This window comes from Pinus tabuliformis, chromosome 6 (genome assembly GCF_031772625.1).
Source record: "Pinus tabuliformis cultivar Carrire ecotype Pingquan chromosome 6, CPIR1, whole genome shotgun sequence".
In the NCBI taxonomy this organism is placed as follows: Eukaryota; Viridiplantae; Streptophyta; class Pinopsida; order Pinales; family Pinaceae; genus Pinus; species Pinus tabuliformis.
The window spans coordinates 2081369104-2081394171 of NC_142292.1; the positions used below are offsets into that span (position 1 = coordinate 2081369104).

At 40.3% G+C, this 25068-nt stretch overlaps 1 protein-coding gene across 4 annotated transcripts in view; it reads right to left on the bottom strand.

Moving 5' to 3' along the window:
- The window catches only part of SUV2 (protein dimerization), a 233334-nt gene that overhangs the window by 91782 nt on the left and 116484 nt on the right, over positions 1–25068 (bottom strand). For all 4 annotated transcript variants that reach the window (XM_089433467.1, XM_089433473.1, XM_089433461.1 and 1 more), the window contains 4 exons: positions 13362–13687; positions 13181–13215; positions 12643–13026; positions 11581–11649 (listed from right to left, as the gene is read on the bottom strand). In XM_089433467.1, the coding sequence (XP_089289593.1) occupies positions 11581–11649; positions 12643–13026; positions 13181–13215; positions 13362–13687 (814 nt within the window). The remainder of the gene's footprint in view (positions 1–11580; positions 11650–12642; positions 13027–13180; positions 13216–13361; positions 13688–25068) is intronic.

Genomic DNA, 25068 nt, shown 5'->3' on the forward strand with positions numbered 1-25068 from the left:
CCTATCTCAAGGAAAATATGTGGTGAAGATATTAGAAAGATTCAGTATGGTGGATTGCAAGCCCGTAACTACCCCGATGGAGCTTGAATTCAAGAAGTTAAGCGGTAGTGTTGTTGGACCTGTTTTACGAAATGCTACTGAGTATCATCAACTTGTCGGAGCATTGATGTTCTTGGTGAACTCCCGTCCGGATATATTCTTTGCAGTCAACACGTTAAGTCAACATATGGTTGAATCTCACCACACACATTGGATTGGTGCCAAGAATCTGTGGAGATATCTTCGTGGCACTTCCGGGTGCTGTTTCTCTTTGGGATCTGCCTCGATATCCTGGATGAGCAGGAAGCAGAAGTCGGTGACTTTGAGCACCACCGAGGCAGAGTACATTACTGCTAGAATGGCCTCTTGTGAGGCAGTCTAGTTGTGAAAGCTCTTCAGTGAGCTGTTTGGATTTACATTGGATACCACCGTGCTCCTGTGTGACAACCAAAGTGGGATTCGTTTATCAGAGAATCCCGTATTCCATGATCGCTCCAAGCATATCGATATCAGGCACCACTATATTCGAGATATGGTGCAACAAGAAGCTATAAGGCTCGAACATATCGGTACAGACGAACAGGTCATTGACATTTTGACAAAGCCCTTGGGAAAGGTCAAATTCTTGACTTTCCAAGAATGACTTGGAGTCATTCAGAGACCCTCTCATGAGGGTCAAGTATGATGTATTGAGCTCTGAGAGCTCCAGGGGGGCGCGGGGTACTTCTTGGAGCGACATGTGACCACAAGACGACTCACCATCCCTTGGTTGTGCACTATGTACAAGGTAAAAGGTACAACCTTCCCCTGTGGCAACTGTGGAACAGAATGATTAGTTCTCCTATGGACCAAGATGATTTGTTCTCCGTGGCAACTGTGGAACAAGATGATTAGTTCTCCTATAGGCCAGGATGATTAGTTCTCTGTGGCATCCACTAGACAGGATGATTCGTTCTCCTATGGAGTCTGGACAGGATGATTAGTTCTCCTGTCGAGGCATCCTACCCATGCAGCTTGGGTCTCATGGGAAGTACCTCTCATATGATCAATGAGAAGGGAAATGAGGATAGGGACCATAGTAGTTCTATCAACGGACGCATCGTTGTATCTACCATATTCCCTATGCTAGGATGACCTCCATTGATCTGGGATCAATAATACTAATCTAGGATCAGTGAGAGTTGTACACACTGTGAGACTGACTTCGGGTCAGTGGAGGATGGTATGATACATCCTCGATCATTTCTTCTTCTTCATAGTTCGTGCAGAGCAGAACAGACCAAAGCAAAGCAGAACAGACCAAAGCAGGGGTCAAGCTGTGTAGGGCAGTGCATTTGATGGATGAATAGTAGCGACGTTCAGACGGATTATAGATGGAGTTCTCCCTAGTTGAGAGGGAGTGTTAAAATTGGCAACTAGGGCCAAACTCCATGAGGGTCACCTTATTTATGGCTGCTGATATTTTTCCTAGATTCCTCTTTTCGAGAGGTGTAGGATTGAGCTAAAGATCATCCGATTCCGATAAGTATTTATGGAGATATGAATTTATTTTGATTATGGAAAAATTGTCAAGGTCGGCCGGCAAACTTATGTAGGCTCAAAAGCCCAAGAGTGACATATATTCATCTTCAACGTTTGCATATAAATATAAGATGCCTCCTCCTCATTTGGACACTTCACACTCACTCATCTCTCTCTCTCTCTCTCTCCTGCGCAGAAAAGAGCCTCTCTCTCTCTCACACGTGTGGCTGAAAGGAAGACATCATAAGGCAAGAAAGATGCAGAAAGAACGCTAAGACAACAGGTCACCTCTTTGACCAGCGTTGACCAAGCATTGACCATCCAGAGGTACGGATTGGGTGTGGCTACTTCTCCTAGGCAGGCTACAATTTTTGGCACGAAAACTGAGGTGATCTGACCTCTGGTTTGACCAGTGTTGACTGCCCTAGTTTAGGGTTGCAAGTTGACTTCAGAAATCTGCAATTTGACTGTACTTTAGGGGTTGTTCAAGGACTGTTTCTTCAGGCTGTTCAAGGGCATGTTGACTGGAAAATGACCAAGCATATTGGAGGCCAACTTCAACTCGTTTGACCAAGTTTGACTTTGTTGATCTAGAGTTTGTTGTTGCTGATATAAAATTCCAGAAATCAGATTTTGTATTATTTCTCTCTGTTGAATTATTGAGGATAAAAGAAGATTTGATCAAAGGGTTTCCCCATATTGGGATTTGTCCCTAGCTAGCCGCCACATCTTGTGTCTCTTGTCTTGGCTTGTTTTCTGTTGATCGTTTAATGTTCTATCTACACTTTACTTAATGTACATGTGTTTGCTAATCTGTGGCTAACAATAAGAAAAATAAGCAAACTGCTCTAAGCATAGAACATACCATAATTTAACAAGATCCTATCAAAATCTTGCTCGAAGAAGCCCTCGAGCGACAAAGGAACACGATGATGGACAGCTTTTCCCAGATCCTTCAGCGGCTACCCAGGGGCGACGCATCGGCTTCTAACAGCTACTTTGGAAACGCCACACCGTTTAAGGTACAAGTTAATTTTGAAATCCCCATATTCGAGGGTCAGATAGACGCAGATGTCGTCAATAAATGGTTAAATCTGCTAAAGAGTTATTTTTTTGTTCATGTTTTTTCCAGTCGGGAAAAGATTATTTTTGCTCTTCTCAAAGCAGCCCCCCACGTCAAGGACTAGTGGGAAACCTACTGTGATCAGAAGGATGAAAGTACGGGCTCACTATTTTCGGCCACACCCACTTGGAATTCATTTTGGGATGCCATCAAGGAGCAGTACTACCCTATCGGAAGCTATGAGGATCAATACATAGAGTGGACCACGCTGCGGTAGGGAAGGGACCAAGACATGCCAAAGTTTACCAATATTTCCCATACCCTTCGCACAAAGTTGGGTATCAAGGATTCGGAGCAGCATTTGGTACTTAAATGTCGCGGCTGACTACACAAGTAAATCCAAGAAGAAATAGAATTCCTAAACATCTCCTCGCTCGGCACGGCATACCAATATGCCATCAGGGTCGAGCAAAAGTTTAAACAGAATAAGCGAGACTTTGGATCTGCGAATCTGAAGTAAGGGAAAGGTGCCCCCAAACCATAGAACAAAGGACAAAGACAAGGCAGGGCGGCCCAAGACAACCCGCCAAAGCTGCAAGCCAAGAACAGCACTGTGAATCCAAAAAAGGACACGAGAAAGTGGTGTGAGTTCCATAAGAGCTCCACTCACAACACAAGTAAGTGTCGGGCCAAGCAGTCACTAGTGGCTGAGCTAAAGGTTTCAGAATCAAATGCATGTTCCGACTCTCAGTCAGAATCCGACAAGGGGAATGACAAAGGGAAGCAGATTATCGATGCGGAGCCCAACGCCACCATTGCCACCACGAAGATCCAGAAGGAGGAACCCATAGATCCAGAGGAGGAGCGTCTCTTCCACTCCCAAATGTGGGTAAAGGGCCCCCCGCTACAGTTCATTGTCGACAGCAGGAGCCAAAAGAACCTCATTTCGGCAGAGGCCGTGAAGCAGCTGGGATTACCGACCACAACACATCCACAACCGTACACCATCAGGTGGCTTCACCAAGGACGGGATCTTCGCGTGAGCCAGCAGTGTCGCCTTCCATACAACATCAAGCCCTTCACGGATGAGGTATTGTGTGACATTGCTCCCCTTGAAGTTTGTGATGTATTATTAGGACAAGCATACTTGTGGAAGCGACATGTTGTGTATGAATCAAGGCCCCGTGCTGTTATTGTTACTTTGGGAAATAAGTTATACAGGATATTGGAGGAAGCACCGCCTACCACCATCTCTTTGGTTACTGCAAAACAATGCAGTAAGCTCATTTCCAAAACCGGGAAATTTGTTTTCCTGATGATACGCCCTCAAGGAAAGAAGAAGACGGTGGCCACGACCTCCAGACAGGGCCCCTCCGTACGACAACTGCAAATGGACAAGGTTGTGAAGGAGTACGAGGACATCTTCACCTCCCCCGCAGGGGTTCCTCTGCACTATCAGATCAAGCACTCCATCGATCTAACCCCAGGTGCGTCGTTGCCCAATGGGCCAATCTATCGGCACTCCGTTCTAGAGAACAATGAAATCAAGAGGCAGATTCAGAAGCTACTGCAGAAAGGTCACATCCGTTCGAGTTCATCGCCCTGTGGGAGCCCGATCGTGTTGGTACAAAAGAAGGATGGGACTTGGAGACTATGTATTGATTATCGAGCGTTGAACAAGATCACTATTCGTAATAGGTACCCGATCCCACAGATTGAGGACCTCCTGGACCAACTTAAGGGGGGGGCAAAATATTTCAGCAAGATCGATTTGAAGTCAAGATATCACCAGGTACCAGTCGAAACCTCCGATGTGTGGAAGATTGCCTTCATAGCCAAGGAGGGCCATTTCGAATGGTTGGTTATGCCTTTCGGATTGACGAATGCTCCTGCAACCTTCATGAGGCTAATTCACCAACTCATTTGTAGTGGTATACTTGGATGACATCCTGATCTTTAGCCAGAGTTGGGAAGAGCACCTTCACCACATCCAACAAGTTCTCCAAACACTGCGACAACACAAGTTATGTGCCAATTTGGAGAAACACACTTTTGGCATGACCCAGGTTCAGTATCTAGGACAATATTAATGAACAATGGGTGCATGTGGATCCAACCAAGATCCAAGTCATTCAGGATTGTCCATCTCCAACCACTCTGACAGAGCTCCGCAGCTTTCTAGGTGTTGCCAACTTCTATAGCAGGTTCGTGTTGGGATTTTCTCATATCACTTGGCCCTTGAGTCAAGTCACCAAGGGAGGAGCGAAAGAAGAATTCTTTTGGTCTGAATCTCAACAGAAGGCATTCAAAGAGTTGAAAGATCGCCTCTGCTCGGCACTAGTGCTCGCATTACCAGACTTGCAACAACCATTTGAGGTCGAGACAAATGCCTCTGACTATGCTACTGGGGCAATCCTTACTCAACCCGGGCATCCAGTGGCATATCACAGTGAGATAATTTCAGACACAGCCCAGAAGTATCCAACTTATGACAAAGAGATGTATTCCATTATGCAGGCCTACCGACAATGGAAGCATTACATTTTGGGGAAGGAGACGGTCATCCACACAGATCACCGTCCCCTGCAGTTCATACAGACCCAAGGGAAATTGCAGAATGATCCCCATCAGAAGTGGTCCACATACCTGCAACAGTTCCATTTGAATATCAAGTATTAGAAGGGCAACACCAATAATGTTGCAGAATGCCTCAGTCGACCACCGAACATAACATTAACCACCGTGCTCAACTCTTGTGGGGACGAGACTTCTGATTGGCCACTTCTCTACAAAATAAACCCAGAATTCGGCCACACATACCAGACACTCTTGGAGGGTCAGCATGTTCCAGATTTTCACCTCCAGGATACCATGTTATGCCACTTGGGTCACCTCTGTGTTCCTTCAAGCGAGCGGGCCAAGATGATTTGGGAAGCACACTACAGTCAGGCTACTGGGCATTTCGAGGTCGAGAAAACGGTGGCAGTACTGTAGAATTATTTCTATTGGCCGAATCTTCGATAGGATGTCGGGAAGTACATCAAATCATGCACTGCTTGCACCATTGTCGAACCGACCATCAAGAAGCAAGGCCTATATACCCCGCTACGTACCCCGAGTCAACCTTGGGAATCCATCTCCATGGATTACATGTCAGGCCTTCCTTCCACTAAGCATGGAAACGACTATGTTTTTGTGGTCGTCGATAGGTTCTCGAAGATGGCCATTATGGCAGCCTACAAGAAGAATATCACAGCAGAAGCCACTGCTAAACTCTTCTTTGAACGAGTGTGGGTATAATTTTGGATCCCACAGTCTATCATCTCAGATCGGGATAGCAAGTTCCTCAGTACGTTTTGGTCCAGTCTCTGGTCGATGCTGGACACCAAACTCACTAAGTCCACAGTGTTCATTCCTCAAACTGATGGCCAGATAGAGGTTGTCAACAAGATGATCGTACACATTCTGCGCATGTACAACTCAAAGCATCCATGCACATGGGACGAGAGCCTCCCCTATGTTAGCGCAGCTACAACCGGGCTCTCCACAACTTGACTGGCCATAGCCCTTTTCAGGTGGGCTTGGGATTCCAGCCACTGTGTCCCATTGATGTGGCCATGCCATTTGCAGCTACTCACGCAAATTCGGCTCATGTCTAGTCCGAAACAGATAAGGCAAACAGCGTCATTGAGCACATCCAACATAGTCGCCGGCAGGTCTATGACATCTGGAGAAATCAAATGCCAAGTACAAGCAGGGACATGATCAACATCGAGTGCTACACAAGTTTCAGGTGGGCGACAAAGTCTGGTTGCATTTGCAAAAGGAATGCCTTACCGGAGCCTATCGCAAACTCAGACCACTCCGATATGGTCATACACCATTACTAAGGCTGTGGGAGATAATGCATTTGAGCTCAGCATTCCCCCATTCCTTGGCCTGCACCCAGTGTTCAATGTGGACCACCTTCGTCCATACTTTCCACCATTACTAGACACATCTAACATTGTAGAACAGCTCACATACACAGAGTTAAATCCAGATTGCATGGAACAAGCTGCAACTGATCCAAACATGGACACACAGATCAAGCACACTCGCCAACAGAATATCCAACTGTATCGAGTTGTCAAAGCAGACCAACTCCTTCACCAGGGCAAGTGGCTCACCAGGGACCAAGTTCAGCAGAAGTTTCATCATCTCATGGAGGAACTCAACGCAATGGAGACCATTGCTTCCTAAAGGGGGAGGATTGATCCAGGTGGATATTGGTGGCCACCCGCCAAATCCACTTGGACCCCCACCATTGTTTCTTTCAGCTTTTCAGTTTCCTTAATTGTAGCACAGTTTACTATTTTTAGCAGTTTTTCGAGTCCTGAACTTCCGGAGCGATTTTGAGGCCCTAAACGATGTTTTTTGGGAAAACTAGGAGCAACATGGGTCCATGGACCGATATTGCTCTTCCCAAAGTTATAGTTCTCAGATAGATCTTTCTAACAAGATATTGTGCGCGTCAAACGAAGATCGTATGCCAAAGTTACGACCCCAGAAAGTTGATGTACCAATTTACCCAAACGGGGCCCACAGTTTGGTGTTTCATCTTCTAGGGTTAGGTTTTTGGATGTTTAGGGTTTTCCATTATTTCTCAACAATAAATAGGCCTTCGAGCCTCATTGTAACACTGTTCAGAGGCATGTAGCAGCACATCTCTTCTCAGAGATAAGCTACCATCGCCCTAGCTGGTTTATTTCCATTTCTGTTTATAAGCATATTTCAGTATTTTACATTAATGAAATGAAGTGTTATTTCCGCTGCATCTTTGTGTATATGGTTATCTCTGTATTTTGTTGCGTTCCGGTTTAAATCCGGATCAGATGCAAGGGAAGAGTCCATGACAGCAAAGGCAAAACTCCATGACAGCAAAACAAGACAAGACTCAAGGAGGTTGAGACAATGACATGAAGATGTCGTGATGCAAGTCCAAGACAAAGGCAAAGATGTTACAAAGATTGTTGTGATGCATTAACGACAAATATTGTCATTTGATGTTGGCATTAGGTTGATGCATTTAATCATTACATGTGGCTTATATTAATACTGGATGGATTATTTATTTTTGTGTTCTAATATTCAAGATATGATGAGTTTGGAGAAGAATGAGTGGAAGGCAAAGAGTCAAGCCTATTCACTTCATATTCCTATGTGGGATATAAACAACCAATAAACTATCTTTATTAAAGATGTGATTTTGGAAGCCATGGTATGTTAGAGAGTGGGAGAATGTGTGAGAGTTGATTGAGGTTTACGCATTAATTACCTGGCACATATGAAGCTTATGTGAAGCAGATTTGAAGGGAAGAAGAGGCAGAAATGAAGATGGAGATATGCAGAATTTATGACTTGGTAAACCAGCACATTGTTGTTTCTTGTTTGCATCAATGGATTGTAGTCTCCTTTCAAGTAGTGAATTGATAAACATCAGGTTGGAGCCTATTGAGGTAGGTGCCTCTTGTGTGTTGTAGCCAACAGAAAACATATGGGAGTTGGAGCCTCCTTGCATGTTGCAGCGTGTAGAAAATTGAGCTAGCAGCCTCATGTAGGTTGAAGCCTACATAGAATCAAATGTAATAAGGAGTAGGAGCTTGCCTTTGCATCACAACAATAATAAAATCGTGGTTTTCTCCCTTTATGGGTTTCCACTTATATCTGGTGTCAATATGTGTTGGGGAGATGTTTTGATTTGCCTATTACTTGATGTTCACATGTTCAATCTGCTAGTCATTATTTGTTAAGTTGCTCATGTAATGTTTCAGTCAATTAGATTAATGAAAAGAATTTTAATGTCCATGAATGGACTAAATTGAATTCACCCCCCATCTCAGTTTAGTCAAGTTTTCATCACCCCCCATAGCTTGTTGTCGGGAGACAACTAGAACGGAGAGGGCAGGGATCAGAGTAACTACCCCCGCCCTGAGTTGTGGTCACATTGACCTGTACAATCTAGGTGACAACAGGATCCCTGCTAGATAGTGTGGCAACAGGTTTGACCTGTCTCTTTGGAGCCTACGTGAGCCCAAAATTAATAATTTTAATTTCTTTTAAAGAGTTGATTTGAATACCCACTGTAGATACCGAAAATCAACACATGTAGACCCATTTTTGGACATGTAGTTAGACCTACTCTATCATCATATCAATATAGTGATCATTGATGAGACATTAAATTTTGTATTTACAATTATCCTTTTTTTATAAAGCATGATGCATCATGATTTCAATCTTCAAATTTATAAATTATCTAATGATTTCAGTGCTAATGTTGTGATTCATGAATGGTTTTGATTTTTAACATTGAATATGTTTTTTAAAAATTTAAAAAAAAAAAAGTTATTGCATTTTTGCCAAGGGCATTTCCCCACCATTTCTAAATCCTTCCTTTTCATAAATCTGGTGCATATGTATCTGAATCCAAATCTGGATCCATATCCATTTCCGTTTCCTGGTAAGTTAGATGAGAACTGATAAATAATTATAAATTTGGTTAGGATAATCTTATTAGACCAAAATCCAGAGGTCACATGGCACATATTTTTGTGTGGTTTTTGTTATTAACATCTGCTATTAGAAATCTACATTGTTTTTACGCAAGACAGCAGATAGATCAAGAACACCTGCACCCCATTGACTCCATATAAGGCACTAGACATAAATCGGAGTTGTTGGGGGATATTTTAGGGCTCCTTTGTTGGTTGTTTATGTTATTTTGTGTAGAATTGGAAAGGTGTTCTAGTTTTAGATGATGTTGAGAGGCTAAGGAACACTAGATCTCCAAATCCCAAAAACGGTTTTGCGAGATAAGCTTGGGAAACACCTTAATCAAATTAATTTGCCATAATTAAAACATTTCCTAAGTCCAACTTGGGAAAAATGGTATATTAAAGTTAATTAATTGAGGATGTTCAAGATTGCTCTAGAGACTTCTATTGATGAAGTATAATTGATCTCAATCGTCGATGGAGATTAAATCGTGGTCATTGAGACTCCAACGAGAGAATATAAGAGCAGGTCGAAGGGCTTGGAGAAGGCATCAGTGTCATCAGTTGTGAGCAAGGTAGATCGAGCTACCCAATTCAAAGTTTCCAGTGAGACCGCAGTTTGAGCCAGGGAAGGAGAGTAGCAAGGTTTGCAGCAGGGAGAATTTCTGCAGAAATTCTGAAGAGGTTTTCCAGTTTCTAGAGGAGGAAAAGGGAGGATGAATTCTGCAGCACGAGTTGCGAAGAGAGGGATCAATTCAGTTGCTAGTGCCCAAATCAAGTCCTAGGAAGCCTAGCGAATTGTTTCCAGAAGCTAAGATAGGCAAGACGGCTCATCTGGATGAGTTTCGGAGGCAAATCGAACTCATCTGAGCAGGAAGTGCACATTTCCAATCTAGTTGTGGGAACTAGCAGGGAAATGCGAGTTTGTTGGAGAGGGGCCAAGGAAGTTGCTATAAGGGAAAAGATTATTCGCAATATATATTTTCAGTTGAGAAAAATTGTCGGAGATGAGCCGGAAAGGCCAGCAATTATAATTCTCTATATTTGTTGCATAATAAAATAAACCCTCATTTGTTGCACTAATTTTCCCTTCACGGTTTTTCTGGGGACGTTTAGTCCAAAAAAATTGGTGTCATTTTTATTTTGTGTGTGCATCTATTTCTCAATTCCAGTTTATAATTCTGTAGCGTTTTTATTGTGAAGAATTCATCAGTGATTTAATCGTTATTTGTCATAAACAAATAAGCTGCTAACAAGTTAGAAGATTAAACTCCAGTTGATGAATTCATGGAAATTCCACAGTTTAGGGGGTCTTGGGCCTAAATAGTGCGGGATTGAGCTAAAGTGACATTGGGTCCTTGCCCTATTTATGCCCATCTAGCAAGGTTGCCAGGACCTTAGCAGCCCTACTAAAATGAATGGTAACAGGTCTCCTCCTGGGTTTCCCTTAGTTTGTTACAAGTGTTGACCTTGCTTATCTAAGTCTGACAAATCAAGTGTTAAGAGGCAATATTATTACCAAAAAGCAGATAAATATCAAGACTACATATCACCATAATAAGCATTATCAAAACAAATGGCAAGATTAAAAATTAAGTGACAAGCAAGAAGAGCACTTGCAATGGATGAGCAATGGCCAATAGAACCAACAAGCAAGGGAACAAGAGAAAAGTAAATCTAGAGATGTGAGCTCACGAGATAACAAAATTACAAAAGCATGTTAATGAAAAAGAGAATCGACAATTGAGGAAAAAGATAAAAGGCGAAAATTACAAAGGTAGCCTTTGCTTTGGAAAGTGTAGAAATACGATTTATAAAGAAGAGTGGACAATCTCTTTCAGATTCTACTTTATTTCCAAAGACTAGAATTGGATTACATTAGTTGATATCCTCTATGTACATTGAGTTTCCACATACATAAGCATATCCTTTAGTAATTAGATTGCACTCTGCCAGAATACTTTAAGATCTCAGGTGTGCGTTCCAAATCCTATTGGCATGACTTAGTAACAAATATAGCAACTCCAACAGCAACACCATTATCAAATTAGAACCAAATATAGCAAACCATCAACAATAACACTACTAATATCATGTCTTCATTTTCTCTAGCATCATATGGCATTTCCATTGCATCTACCATTGAATAGAAAATCAAAGTTGCTGAAATTTAAGATAAAATAAGAAAGTTATTTTTAGGCTCCATATGTAGGTTCTGGTGAACAAGAAGCAAACAGAAAACAAGACCATCATAGAGCCAAGAAAGAACTAAATTTCTTTCACAAATGTGGAAGAAGATATTACAAGAAATCTAAAATAGGTCTTATGCTGCGAGCAATTCCACTTACATCTTCACAAATATGGAAGAAGATATTACAAGAAAACTAAAATAGGTCTTATGCTGAGGGCAATTCCACTTACCTCTTTAAGAGTACAAAACTCGAGCAATACTTCTATGAGGGCCTCCACTGGTGCCATTGCATTTGGAATCTTTGCAATCAAAAAAAATACAAGTCAGTGTTAGTTTCTATAAAGTAGACGACTTTGTTTTTTCATAGAAACTGTCCAAAAGCATATATTTAACATGCTGACATGTTTACTATACCACTGTAGATCCATGTTAACCCCAGATCTATCAAGAGCCAAGGCCCAAAAGGGATCAAATCCTTTGAGCTATAAATTCTCTTATTATTAAGATAGATCTAGCCTAGTTGTAGTCTCACTCAACTTAATAAAACTCAGAACTTATGCAGATATGGATATGTAAATACTAAAAATGCAGTTTCTGATATTGTAACATTATTTTTAGATGAATATCAAGTGTGTAGTATTTCTTCATAAGTATAAATCTAGTATCTCTTCTTTTATTTCTCTTCATAACACATTTAATATTAAGTGTATATATAATATCTCTTTGCTTCATATCTATAAAGATATTTTTATTTTCATGTGTATATATATTTGGTTAATAGATAGTGCTACTACAATTATTTGTGACGAATATATTTCTTTTGGAGTGGACATTCGATGATGTAAGCATTACCCACAGACATAACAACATTTCTATCGTACTGGACTGTAGTCTAGTGCCTTCCTACAAAATCATAGCACCTTACTCCTCATGGCCAAGCTGCTAAAAGGTAACATACTAACAAGCAATTCTGTTGAAATAAAAAGATAATACTTCCTAAAAAGCATCAACATCAAAAGATAAGTAAAGGCAGCTGGCATATTTGACGGTATGAAAATTTAATAAGAAACAATAAGGTTCATGAATCTTCATTAATGAACTCTACGAGGCATATCCCATCCACACAATTAAACTCATTTGTAAGATAATCAAAGTTTTCACTGCCACAAAAACGAAATTGCATTCTATATGGAAAGGAAACAGAAACGTTTTCAAGAATGAATTTGTTGCATTTTCACATAAAGTTTCATAACAGACGGCTATTAAAGACTATAATGCTGACAGATACTTACTTTGGACAATACAAAACGCAGTTTCAAAGAAAGTAGGTGCATTTTCTCCGCTTCAGAATCTTTAGCAACATTCATCAAATGGCCTCCCACAGAGAAATCATTGTGAATGATGTCCTTTGCCACTGTATTGTTTTGGCCCTTACATACCCATGTGTCCTGAAGTAGGGAATATAAATCCATTTCACAAGATGCAAACAACTTTGGGACTAGATTTACCTCTCTTTCATTACTAGAGAGGCCCCATATAGTTTGCAATTTGTAAGAAAGGTTGCTTAACTGATATGAAATATCCTTTTTAGTACAGTCCATATAATTTTGATCTGGTTCTGAGCTAGTTCCTGTCATTCTGCAAGACCTCATCTGTGCTGTTGTGTCGTCTTGTGCCTGCAAAGATAAAACCAAAATATGAAATAGAGCATATAGATTTAGTTCCTAGAAAGGTAGATCCGCATGACTTAAAAACAGATAATCCCAATGATATAAAAAAATAAAGGCAAGAACGCAGAGTTATATAAAGCCGAAATAAAAGAAGAAACACCTGAGATGGATAGCGGTCATGCCTTCTCTTTGATGCTATAATAATACAATATCCAAGCATTCATGTCAGATCTGTCAGTTGTGATATCAGATACAAAGCGACTTTAAATAATAAAAGAATCATCTTCCAGGCAGATCATAAAATTGGCCTACTTCATAATAGAAATGAAGATAAATCCTACCGTTCTCAATCAAGACACAAGTTTTCTTTTCTGCTGTCATGGATGAAGTACCAATATGATCACTTTTCGCATTAGGGCCTTCATTTCTGCAAACTTCCGATTTTGAGCAATTATTTTCAGCTGCTGCCAACAGACTTACGGCTTCAGCTGCATTTGCCTTTCTAGATGTCTCTTTGGTAGTCCATGGTGGAGACCAGACACTATCATTATTGAATCTTTCAATTTTGCGTGAATGATCAGGATTGTGATGATTCTCAGTTATCTGAGATCTTGATGCCTCTTTCACACAGTCTACATCTTGCATTCCTCTTGGACCTTCGTTTGCACTGAGCACATGCATAATAGGAAAAGCATAGCACAATAAGATGTACATATTTCTATTTGGATATATCTAAGGATTATGTAACCAAATCAAAAACAAGAAGAACAGCAATCACAAGGAATACAAACCTTAGAGATAACCAGAGATCAGCTAGGGAAGATACCTACATCTAAAAATACACAGTAGCAAAAGAAAGCAATATCAAGAAACAGTAATCAGCTACAGACAAGCACATATATTTATAATACAGGTTGATCAGATGCAACTGTCATATGTGCATAGCTGTCTACAAAATTCTGCAGATTCAGCAATATCACCAAATTAGATGAAAGTTGTTTCCTTGTTCAATAGAACAAAGAATGCATCGAGCAAAAAGAACACATGATTTAAACACGGGTATATCAGAGTTTACAAAAATTACAAACAATTAATAACTGGAACAGTGGAAACTTATTATAAAGTTTCACATTTCTAAGAACTATCAGTCTAGAATTACACTTGACAGTTGAAAAGCAGCATTGCAGCAGGAGAAACAAAACGTAACTGACATTATTAGGAAAATAGAACCAAACATAAATAATTTAAGAAGGTAAAGCAAAGTCAACAACACGAGAAGATAAGGAAGAATGGAGGCTGGGATGACACTAGGGTTTAAACTGTTGCTGGGCAAGTCTGACAAACATGGAACTTGTACCCTGTAGCTGATCAACACTCATGTATTCCCAAGCCCTTTCTTTTCATTGTTTCAGCACTAATTCATTCATTCCCCTGGGTTTGGTGTTTGTGGTTGCCTGGAGTTTCTCCAGAACAGAATTAGCCAGCAGTGGTTTATAAACTGTTTTCAGCTTTTGTTTTCTCAGCTTAGTCCACATTCATTATTTCACACTGGTTCATCTATTTTCTGGTGACAATTTAATCTGCAGATCCAGCTGTCTGATTTTCTATTACCTTTCATCTGGAGGGAGTTACTTGGTGTTTTAGCCTTATATTTCTATTTTCTTTAGCTTACTGCAAAAGGCTGTTCCTTTTCTGCGCACTGTGTGATGCAGTCATGTGTGAGCAAGTTAAATTTTTCAGCATTTTTTCAGCATCGCACTGTTGAGATCCAGTGGTTTGGGGATTCACTCTGTAGCTTAATGGCATAAACAGCCAACAGAACACTAAGTCTCTGTGCACCTACTCTGAACTGACCCACAGGAACACAAAGGGCATGCACCCAATGTCAGCATGTTTACACAGGTTGGACAATGAGGTCATCCTTCAAATCCATAAAGTATTCTACATAGAAGGCCATATTCAGACATGACGCACCCAATGGGTCTGTCCAACTGACCTGTGATACTGCAAGTATATGTCATCTCGAATGTTCAGGTTCAACTCCTGCCAAGTAGGTAAGAGGTGACCATGTGCATCAAGGGAATATATCAATGAAGGGAGGTGGTCCATCAAAACACCCACAGATTTCTGTTGCCCACACTTTGTCAACAGTCCAAGGAAACAAAGTACAAAGAAGTGAAAGAAATTTTCAAATATCAAAGTCATCAGCCAGCACAATTATGTCATCGTAAACCCAATTTATGCAAGTTGTATTGTAAATGATGTTAGTATGACCATCTAATTATGTAACAACACCTAGGTAAGCCTCTGATTTTGGCAAAGGATTTCATCCTCGGAAATTTTTTAACCTCCCCGAAGTATGTGTGTTTATAAACACGCAAAATCGGTAGAGTTTTTCTTCCAGCTTAAACCCCAAAGCTAGGGTGGAATTCGTTGACAAGGTCTTAGGTGAGTCCTAGTGTTATATCAAGTCTATTGTAAAAGTGTGTTTGGGAATAATTTTAGCACAATGGCTAAGTTATTTTATTACAAGCACACTTCGTTTCATACTAGACCATATTGAATCGCATAATTGGGTAAGTTATTGAGGGTCTAAGTCTAAATATGCATTTCCCCTTCTAAGGGTTGAATATGTAATTATTTGATGTAAGCATATTTTATTGCATGGTCCCTCACAATTAGAAACCATGGTCCCTCCAGTATCAATTAATTAATTTTTCTAGCTAATCTAAATTAAAATCCTAAGCCAAAAAATTAATTAATTTTGAGTCAAAAAATAATTATAGAGAAATTAATTTCTCTCCAAGTGGAAAATAATCAAAAAATCGTGGGTCAAGGGAAAATCAATTTTTCAAGGTCCACAAAGGGAAAAATAGATGTTTAAGAAAATTTGAGCCCTTGGACCTTGATAGTTAAGCCAAAGTCAATGTTTTGAGGAAACTAATCCAAAATATTAATTTCTAGATTAATTAAACGTGAGTTTTAAGAAAAAATCGAATTTTTCTTCAAAATTAAAAATTTGACGATGGAGATTAAGAGATGATCAAGTTATTTTCAACGGTCAAGATTATTTTGACAAGAATCAAACCAACTAATCGTTCATTTCCACTTGGAAGGGTTTCTCTATATAAGGAAGCCATTTAGCTTCTATTTGATATCTTTGGATGATCTCTGGATGAGAAAAAAATTGTAATGCTAGTATTGAGTTGTTGCTCTACTCGGAACAGTTTTTATCATAACAGAAAGACTGTGGGGTTCATTGCATGGTGTTCTTCTTCTACTGATCTATAGTATGTGTTAGCTATGTGTGATCCTCTATTGTGTGTGAAAATTCCTAGACACGAAGGAAACCCTACTGCAGCAAATCTGAATCTAGTTCACCTACTTGATTTTTAAATTACATTCATCAAGTTATTCTTCTGAATACTGAAGCAAATTACTTCTGCTACCTACACTAATTAACTACTTGATCTCATGAAACAGAAAACAGAGCAAATAACAAGATACATAGGACACACTTATTTTTTGGACACAGTAGTCCCTGGAAAAATCCAATGCGGGAAAATCGGTGCAGCAGCTCTGAGGGTTTATTATTATGCAGGAGAAATATTTGAATACAAATCTAGAATGCTCATCTAGCAATCCTTCACAGAGAAAATACTAGCGGAAAATCTGAGTGAGTTTTACCTCACTTCACCCAGCAGAATTTTGGTTGATCCAGCACAACACTGGCTAACCCCAACTATTTCTGCGCTAGCTCTGCATCAGCCCTGCGTCACCTTCTTTGCCCTCTGCGTCAACTCTCCCAGTTGTTCTGCCAGTTCCAGCAGTTCTGGATTCTACATGACAGGCAACTTTTCTGCATCAGCTCTCCCGGTTGTTCTGGCAGTTCCCGCCAATTCCAGCGGTTCTGGATTCTGCGTGACAGACAACTTTTCTACGTCAGCTCTCCCACTATTGTGCTGCTCTACGTCAGCTCTCTCGACTGTTCCAACAGTTCTGGATTCTGCATGACAGGAAAATTTTCTGCATCAGCTCTCCCAGCTACTGCGTTGCCTCTCTGCAAGCTCTCCCCGCCTCTCTGTTCTGTATTTTCCAGAAAGTCCTTCTCTCAGATTCTCTCTACCCCTCAGTTGCAAGATCTCCCCAATCGATTTTCCTCCTGAGAACTTCTCACCTCAAAAAATCGATTTCCTCAATCTCTCCGTGTGTTTCCAAATGAACCCCAAGCCTCCATTTTATACTTTTCCTGTTGAGTCTTCAACGGCCGAGATTAAGTCTCTAATTGACGGCTACAATTAAAACATGACCTGATCCACCCTCTAGATCATTCTCACCCATATTTTGATTAATACCTATTAATATTTTAATTTCCCTAAGTTTAGACTTAGGAACTCCATTAAAAATATTAATTATTTTAATAAAATATAATCTGGATGGAATTTCACCAAAAGGTTTCTAGGTTCTTTAGAACTCATGTGCCTTGGCCTCTCCACCAATTTTCAAGGCTAGAGCACTTCCGATGCTAACAAAAACTAACATTGTGCTGAATAATTTTTTATAAATCATTATTTCATTTATCAATGATAAGAACATTCTATTGGTACATGCTATCTTAGGTGATCTAATTCACCATATGATCTAACAATTTTATTTTAAGTACACTATCCCTTGGCCTCCAAGTTCACAGGCTATGGGGAAGAGTCAACTATGTTTGGGTTCTGAGAATTTGTTGTGGTAATTAATTTTGCAGAAGGGTTTTGGCCAATTTATCATTCGAAATTATTCATCCATTGTCATTCATTTATTTAAAAAATCGTTTTCAAAATTATAAATTGTTCTTGGGCTAAAAAGAATTCATTTGCTAATGTGAGCTTGTAATTTATTTTTGTAAATATTGTACATTTGTAAATTATTTTTTCTAACCCTTGTTATTTTGTAGCACTTGGGTATTTGGGGTTTTAAAATTTTGTATATATATTTGGGGTTTGGAAATTATTTTATTCATTTGTGCAAGTTGTTGAGAAATCTAGGGCATCTAGATTAAGTAATTTCTCTTACTTAGATAGCTACTTGTGATGTATTTTTACTTAACTTGATTAGCTTCTTCTTTCTCTTGATTATATTTAGTGTTCTTATCATCAAACAACTACCAAATCATAAATAACAATGATACAAGAGGACACAGGATCTAGGCAATCAGCGAAGGCCAAAACCTCTCCACTTGAGAGGAAAACCCACAAGAATTCTTCTCTTCTTATAGAATCTTCAAATGATGAATCCCAAGACCGAAGACCCTTGACAAAGACTCCTCCAAGACCAAGTCAATCTTTCTCCTTGATGACCTTTCTTTCCAGCAATTTTGACCTCAGCAACTCCTACAACACCCTCGACCCCAGCAATTCCTTCTAGAACTTCGACCCAACAGTTTCTTCTTGGAACTTTGACCCAGCAGTTTCTTCTAGAATTTCGACCCAGCGGATTCTTTTGGAACTTCGACCCAGTAGTTTCGAACGGCAACAGAAATTGTCGTGACCTAGAATTTCGGATCTACAGTGGGAGGCTGAAGTCACTACAGCAAGAGGCCAAGTTGATATTGATCTTGGAGGGTATTTGTTTGAGTCACTAGGTCATGGTATTCATCAATTGAAGAATTTATAAGAAGAGAAGAGATTTAAGGGTTTTCCCCTCAAGAGGAGGGGTTTTGGCCCTGGCTTGCAGCCTATATATTGTGTCATTGTTCTTATTATTTTGGTAGTTGTTTGATGTATCGCACACTGTAATAATAAGGAACAAAGCTAATAAGTAAAAAGGTAACACAAACAGTTATCAAGTTAAGAGAATTAACCTACTTACTGCCCTATTGAATTCTCAACATGGTATCAGAGCTAAGGTCATCTAAGGGCATCATGAAGATCTCCTCTACAGTGAAGAAGTTCATCAAGAAGATTGCAAGCCATCTCAAGAAAGGCATTAAGGAAGCATGGAATTTCTTATTCTCTACAAAGAAGGTATCAATCAAAGAAAGGGATGAAGGCCTCTTCTCGACTCTCTCTAGTACATTTCAAGATGAAGACATTTGGGTAATTGATAGTGATGCATCAAGACACATGACTGGCCACTCCAATAGATTGAAGACCTTATCAAAGGATAAACCCGTTTATTCAGTGGAACTTGGAGATAACACGAGCTATCCCGTGAAAGGAATTGGATCAACCTCCATAAAGCTGGAAGATGGAAGCAACATACACCTCAACAACATTCTATTTGTTCCAGGTTTGCATAAGAATTTACTTTCTATTTCAAGTCTAGAAGATAAGGGTGATAGAATAGCCTTCATTGATGGAAAGGTTGTTGTCTAGGGAAAAGACTCAAATATAAATCAAGCCAAGGTCATTGGCATCCGAGAAGGAAGACTCTACAGATTAATATCTCCTGTGGCCCAAGCCCTAGTTCACATTGAAATTAGCCCATGTGAACTTTGGCATCAAAGATTTGGTCATCTACATTTCAAAATCCTTCCAACTCTAAGCTCCATAGTAGATGGAATTCCTAATTTGAAGGAGGATCATGAAGGTGTCTGCAAGGGATGTGCATTGGGTAAGAATACCAAGAGACCATTTGGAAGCAGTGCTTCACGGTCAAAAGAAATCTTGGATCTCATTCATTTCGATGTATGTGGCCCTATGACTCCTAAATCTCTTGGAGGACATCTATATTATGTCACATTTATAGATGACCATTCAAGAAAGACCTGGGTTTACTTAATGAAAACCAAGGACAAAGTATTTACAAAATTTCAAGAATTCAAAGCTGAAGTGGAAAACCTTACAGAAAGGAGAATCAAGATACTAAGATCTGATAATGGAGGAGAATATACATCCAAAGAGATTATAGCATAATCTAGGATTAAGAGGGAGTTGATAGTCCCATATAATCCCGAATAAAATGGAGTTGCAGAAAGAAAGAATAGATCCATTGAAGAAAGTGTAAAGGCAATGTTACAAGTGTAAAGTGTAAACCCTTTCATCCCAAATACTCTCTAAACCTTTGTACCTAAACCCTAAGTCCTAGGTGCTACAACTACCTAGGCTCCCAAACCCCCTACATTGCAAACAATTTCCCCATCCCAAAAATCTATCATATTAATACCCCATATCCTCCTCCATTACATACATCCCTTCACCCATCTCCTTCATATTTCCCTTCCCCATTCCCTATTCCCAAAAAACCACATTCCAACAACCTTATACCTCCCTAGGGTTTGATATTACAACACTATGGCAAAAGAGGAATATAAACCATACAGTGAGGAAGAAGAAACAGAGGTCAAGAAAACACACAAAGGAGGCAGGATACTCAGATTTGAGCCAACAGGTCTCAGATAACTCTTGGCATCTCTTATGGCTGTGACATCCTTCAAATACCTAGGTTGTTATGATTTCTGTGAGCAAGTTCAGGCAGTCCAACACCATCCTATGTTGACAAGGCTCTTCATATCTAAACTCCAAGACAACCAAGTCACTTTAGCAGGTGTCACTTTTACTTTATCTACTGCCATTATATCAACTGCCACTGGAATCCCAAATGTTGGGGAGAAATGGTTTAAACAAGGTGAGTTGGAGAGACATTATTATGAGCCTTTCATAAAACCAAGGCATAGAAATGAAATAAAGGGCTATTTTCCTTTTTCTCACCTACTAGACAGATATGCTCCCATGATGAAAATTATCATGAAATACTTTTCATGTGAAGGTAGGTTTTCTAGGCTTTATTCCTATCACATCTGGCTTTTAATGCATTTTACTAGGGTAAAAATGCTCAATATACCCTACTATCTGTTCCGCAGCATTGATAAAATGGCCTACATTGTCCAGAAAAGGGAGTATGAACATCAAATGAAGAGTAGCATTCATCGTTCCCTCGTTAAAATCATAGTCCTTTACCATCTCAAAGAGCTCAACATTGTGTGGAGTACCTTCATAGCCAATCCCATATTCATTGACTCATCTACTCAAAATGTTCAAAGTATCCCTTCATCATCTCACCCTTCCACCTCCATTCCTCCATCTCAGCCCATGGATCATTCATCCTCATCTCATCAGTCACCCTCACCATCACCTCCACCATCACCATTTCATGAGCATATTCATTCACCTAATAGAGATGAAATCATAAAGCAAGAGTAGATTGGACAGGTTGAGGTCATCAAGCCTAAAGGGGTCGATTTGGGTACTTTAACACACATTTATCAGAGAGGCCATAGGCAGGTGTTTGCTCCACAAATTCTGGGAGAGGCCTTGCCTTCTTCATCAGCAAAGCAGGTATAGAAGGGCAAGGAAAAGATAACAGAGACAGAGATTAAGCATGAGGAGGAGGACCTCCATGAGACAGAGCAAGATTTTGACTTGGTTGAACTAGGTGAGCATGATGACAGCAAGAGCACAAGCATTGTCATCAAAGAAAAAGATGCACTCATCATGGAGCTCCAGATCAACCTAGAGAGATCAAAATACATCATCTCATATTATGAGCAAGAGAATAAGCAGCTTCAAGCCAAACATGATGTCATGGAAATTAAGCTCATCAAGGAAAAGAGGGAAGCAATGAAATCCAAGACATTGCTAGATGAGGCCTATGAGAGGTATGGTGAACATGAAGAAGAGAAAGAACCTAGTAAAATACCTAGAACTAGAGGGCTTAAAAGAGATCTAGAACTAGAAAAACAAAAGGAGGTTGAGCTTGTTAATGAGCTAACATGGAATGAGCAATTTGCCATCTTGATCAATGAGAACCGGGAGCATTGGCTTGATAAGATCAATCAACATCTAGAGAAGCTCCTAGACAAAGCTAACCAGCAAAATGAAATTTAGAAGAAGATGGCAAAACACTATGCCAACAGAGAAAGGATTGCCAGGGCAAAACTCAAAGCTGCAAAGTAAAAAATTGAAGCCCTAACTCACCAAAAAGAGAAGGATAAGCTTGGCATACTTGTAGAGGCTTCACTCCAAGCCTAGCTACACCAAACATTAGCTCCTTGACCAATTTTGAAGTCTCTTAGCATATTTTGGCAAAGATATGTTTTCTGTGTTTTTTAGGCAAATTAAATATCAGCTGCATGGTCAAACGCATAGCGCCTAGAGCACTGCACACTTTTTTGGGACACTTTTTGGAGAAAAGGAAGCCACCAATGGATGCAGAAGGACCAATACATCTAAGAAAACCATGTTTCTAGCCCTGGTTTGCTAAACTGGCAGGTGAAAAGGGCAAAAAACTAGCAAAAAATCATGTTTCTGCCCTCTTTTTCAGCTAGGCATTGCGCACTTGACCAGTCTTGGGAGAATGAAGTTTTGGAGGGTCAAATCAAGCCCATTTTGAAAACTAAAGGCAGATTTGGAAACTAAACAGGATAAGCTTTCCAATGAGCTATCCTGGGCTCAATTTGGACACCGGGAAGGCAGGCAAAAGTGGGTCTGAAGATGGCGTTGCGCACTTGACAGTTGGCCTAGTTTTTCACTATTCTTCTCCAAATTTGATTTTTACCTATGGGAAATCAACATTTTACTGATGTAATTGATATGATAGATGTAATTATGGTCTTTTACTATTACCTAGGGGTAAATACATTAGGTTAATAGTCTTCATCAAGTCAGATGAATCAGTTGCAATGTAATTAGGGATGAGTCACTTTGACCACCCTACACTCTAGCTATCAGTTTAGATTTTGGTGGAATTGCTCCTCTTCTCATGGATTCGACCCCTAAGGTTGGGAGGAGTTTGTTTTGAGGTCTATATCTTCCCTTTCTTCACTTTTTTGAGAGGTTGGACTCCATTGGATGTTGTACTAGTGTTTCAGACTTTGGCATGGAATATATTGGATGAGTTGCAGCTATTTTGGTGGGATTCCTGTGGCATGGTATTTTGACATTGTTTCTTCTTCAGTTACATGTGTGTGAATGTTTTGTATCTTCCATGATCCATTTCACTTCTAAATATGTTTGATTTTCAAAGTGTGATAAGCAGAATTCATCTTCTATGCTCTGTTTTGGGAAAATCATCATAATTTGTTTCATTTCTTCAGTTTAAAAAGAATTCATGATTTCCATGCTCTTTTTAGCACCTCATCAGTCTAAACCATTTCATCAATATACTACAAAGTGTTAAAGTACTTGCCTACCTTGCCCCATCAGATGTCTGTAATTCTGATTTTATTTTGCCCTGACCTAGTTCACTCTCTGACCTAATTCACTCATCCAGTGATTATCCCAATCAAATTAAATCAAAACCCTGAGCTACTAACATCTAGCCTAAAACCCTAATCCATCCAGCCCTCTTGGTTGTGATCCATTGGAGAGAGCCCTCCCCGACTTGGTAGGGCTATCTACCTAGTCAAAAGATTGGTTTGTGGTTACCTCAACTTGACTCTTCCTCAGCCTTGGAGATTCGAAGGAGTGATAACACTGGTAACCGGTCAAACCAGCTGGTTCATTAGCCAACCGGGTCTAACCAGCAAAAAAATTGGGTTTAACCCACCTCTTGGGCAAAAAATCACATAAATTGGTGCTAACCTGCCAGTTTAGGACGGAACCAGCCAATTTATGGTCAAACCGGTCGATTCACTGCCAAGGTCGCCGAGGACCCACAGCGCAGTTTAGGAAGGTTCCAGGGTGTTTTGGAGGGAAAATAAGGGTTGTTTCCCTCCAAAAACACCCTCTCCAAGCCTTTAAAAGAAGCTCACCCCCCTCATTTTCCTCGCACATCTCATTTGGCATTTTTGTGAGTTTGATTGGGAGCTTGGAGAGTGTTGATTTTTTGCTGGAGTAGTGAAATAGCAGAAAGTTTGAGCTAAGTAGCAGTCATCATGCCTCCAAAAGCCAAAGGTACTGCATGGGCTCATTATGATATGATTGATGGCAAGATGATCTGCAAATATTGTCAAAAATCTATTGGAGGGGGTATTAACAGGTTCAAGCAACACTTGGCTTTGATAGGAGGCTATGTAAAGCCATGTGGAGCACCAAATGAAGTAATAGGGCATATTAGGGCGGAATACCTTCAGAAGTTTGAGACGCAAGTCACTGAACCAATAGAGAAGTTTGCGACTCAAGCAGTTGCAAAGTTTGGGAGTCAAGACTCAACCAACTGAGTTTGATCAAATGACTCATGAGAAGTTTCAAGTGATAATGTTGATCACTATTATTATATATGTAGACTTGTAGTAGGCTAGTGGCCCCATAATTTGTAGGCTTTGTTTTGCACTCTAGTGTAATATTCCTAATTAGCCATGGCTAATTGGAATATTCGATTTTGCTCAATTTTGCCTTCTATAGCTATTTATACATAAAAAAGGTGAGGAGAGGGGGACATACTCACTTCATGAATAAAGACACTCCCTAGTAGCACAATGTTGTAACTTAAAAGGTGAGCCAAGGGGGGCCAAAGAACCACGTAGAGGAGGGGCCCACATAGACACTTGGAGTGATTGCGCAAATGGTGAGAAACACGTGGCAAGAGGAAAGCTACGTTGGAGGAGGTGAGCCTTGGGATTGAGAGAGGCCAACGCTATAAAGGAGAGAGGAGCCTCCTCATTTTGGCATTCGATTATGTGCATTTGAGCTAGTCACTTCGACTTGGAGCACGCTGGCTATTTAGCTAGTCTGCAGCACTGTCTAGTGCATTGAGTGTCTCCATTCGGAGATCTCACCTTTAGCCCCAGGGGACTTCGAGTGCCTGCTCGGGGAAGGTATTTCCATCAGTATTTTTGTAGTAGTTTCATCAGCATTTTGGCAGGAGGATTGAGCATCTTGGATGACTGCGCAGTCTTGAGAGGGATGACGCAGTTCTTTCTGGCAAGAGTTCTGGATTGAAGTTTTGCAGGTGGATTTGTGTTGGGAGGTTGAGCAAGGGATCAGCTCTTGCATACTGGAGGATTTTGGCTGAGTTTCAGGCAGAGTTGCAGTGGATTTATTTCAGTGGCAGCGCAGAGCCTTGAGGGATTGCGTGGGTCCTCAAGGGGGGCAATTTTCGGGGGTCTGCCATTTCAGAAAA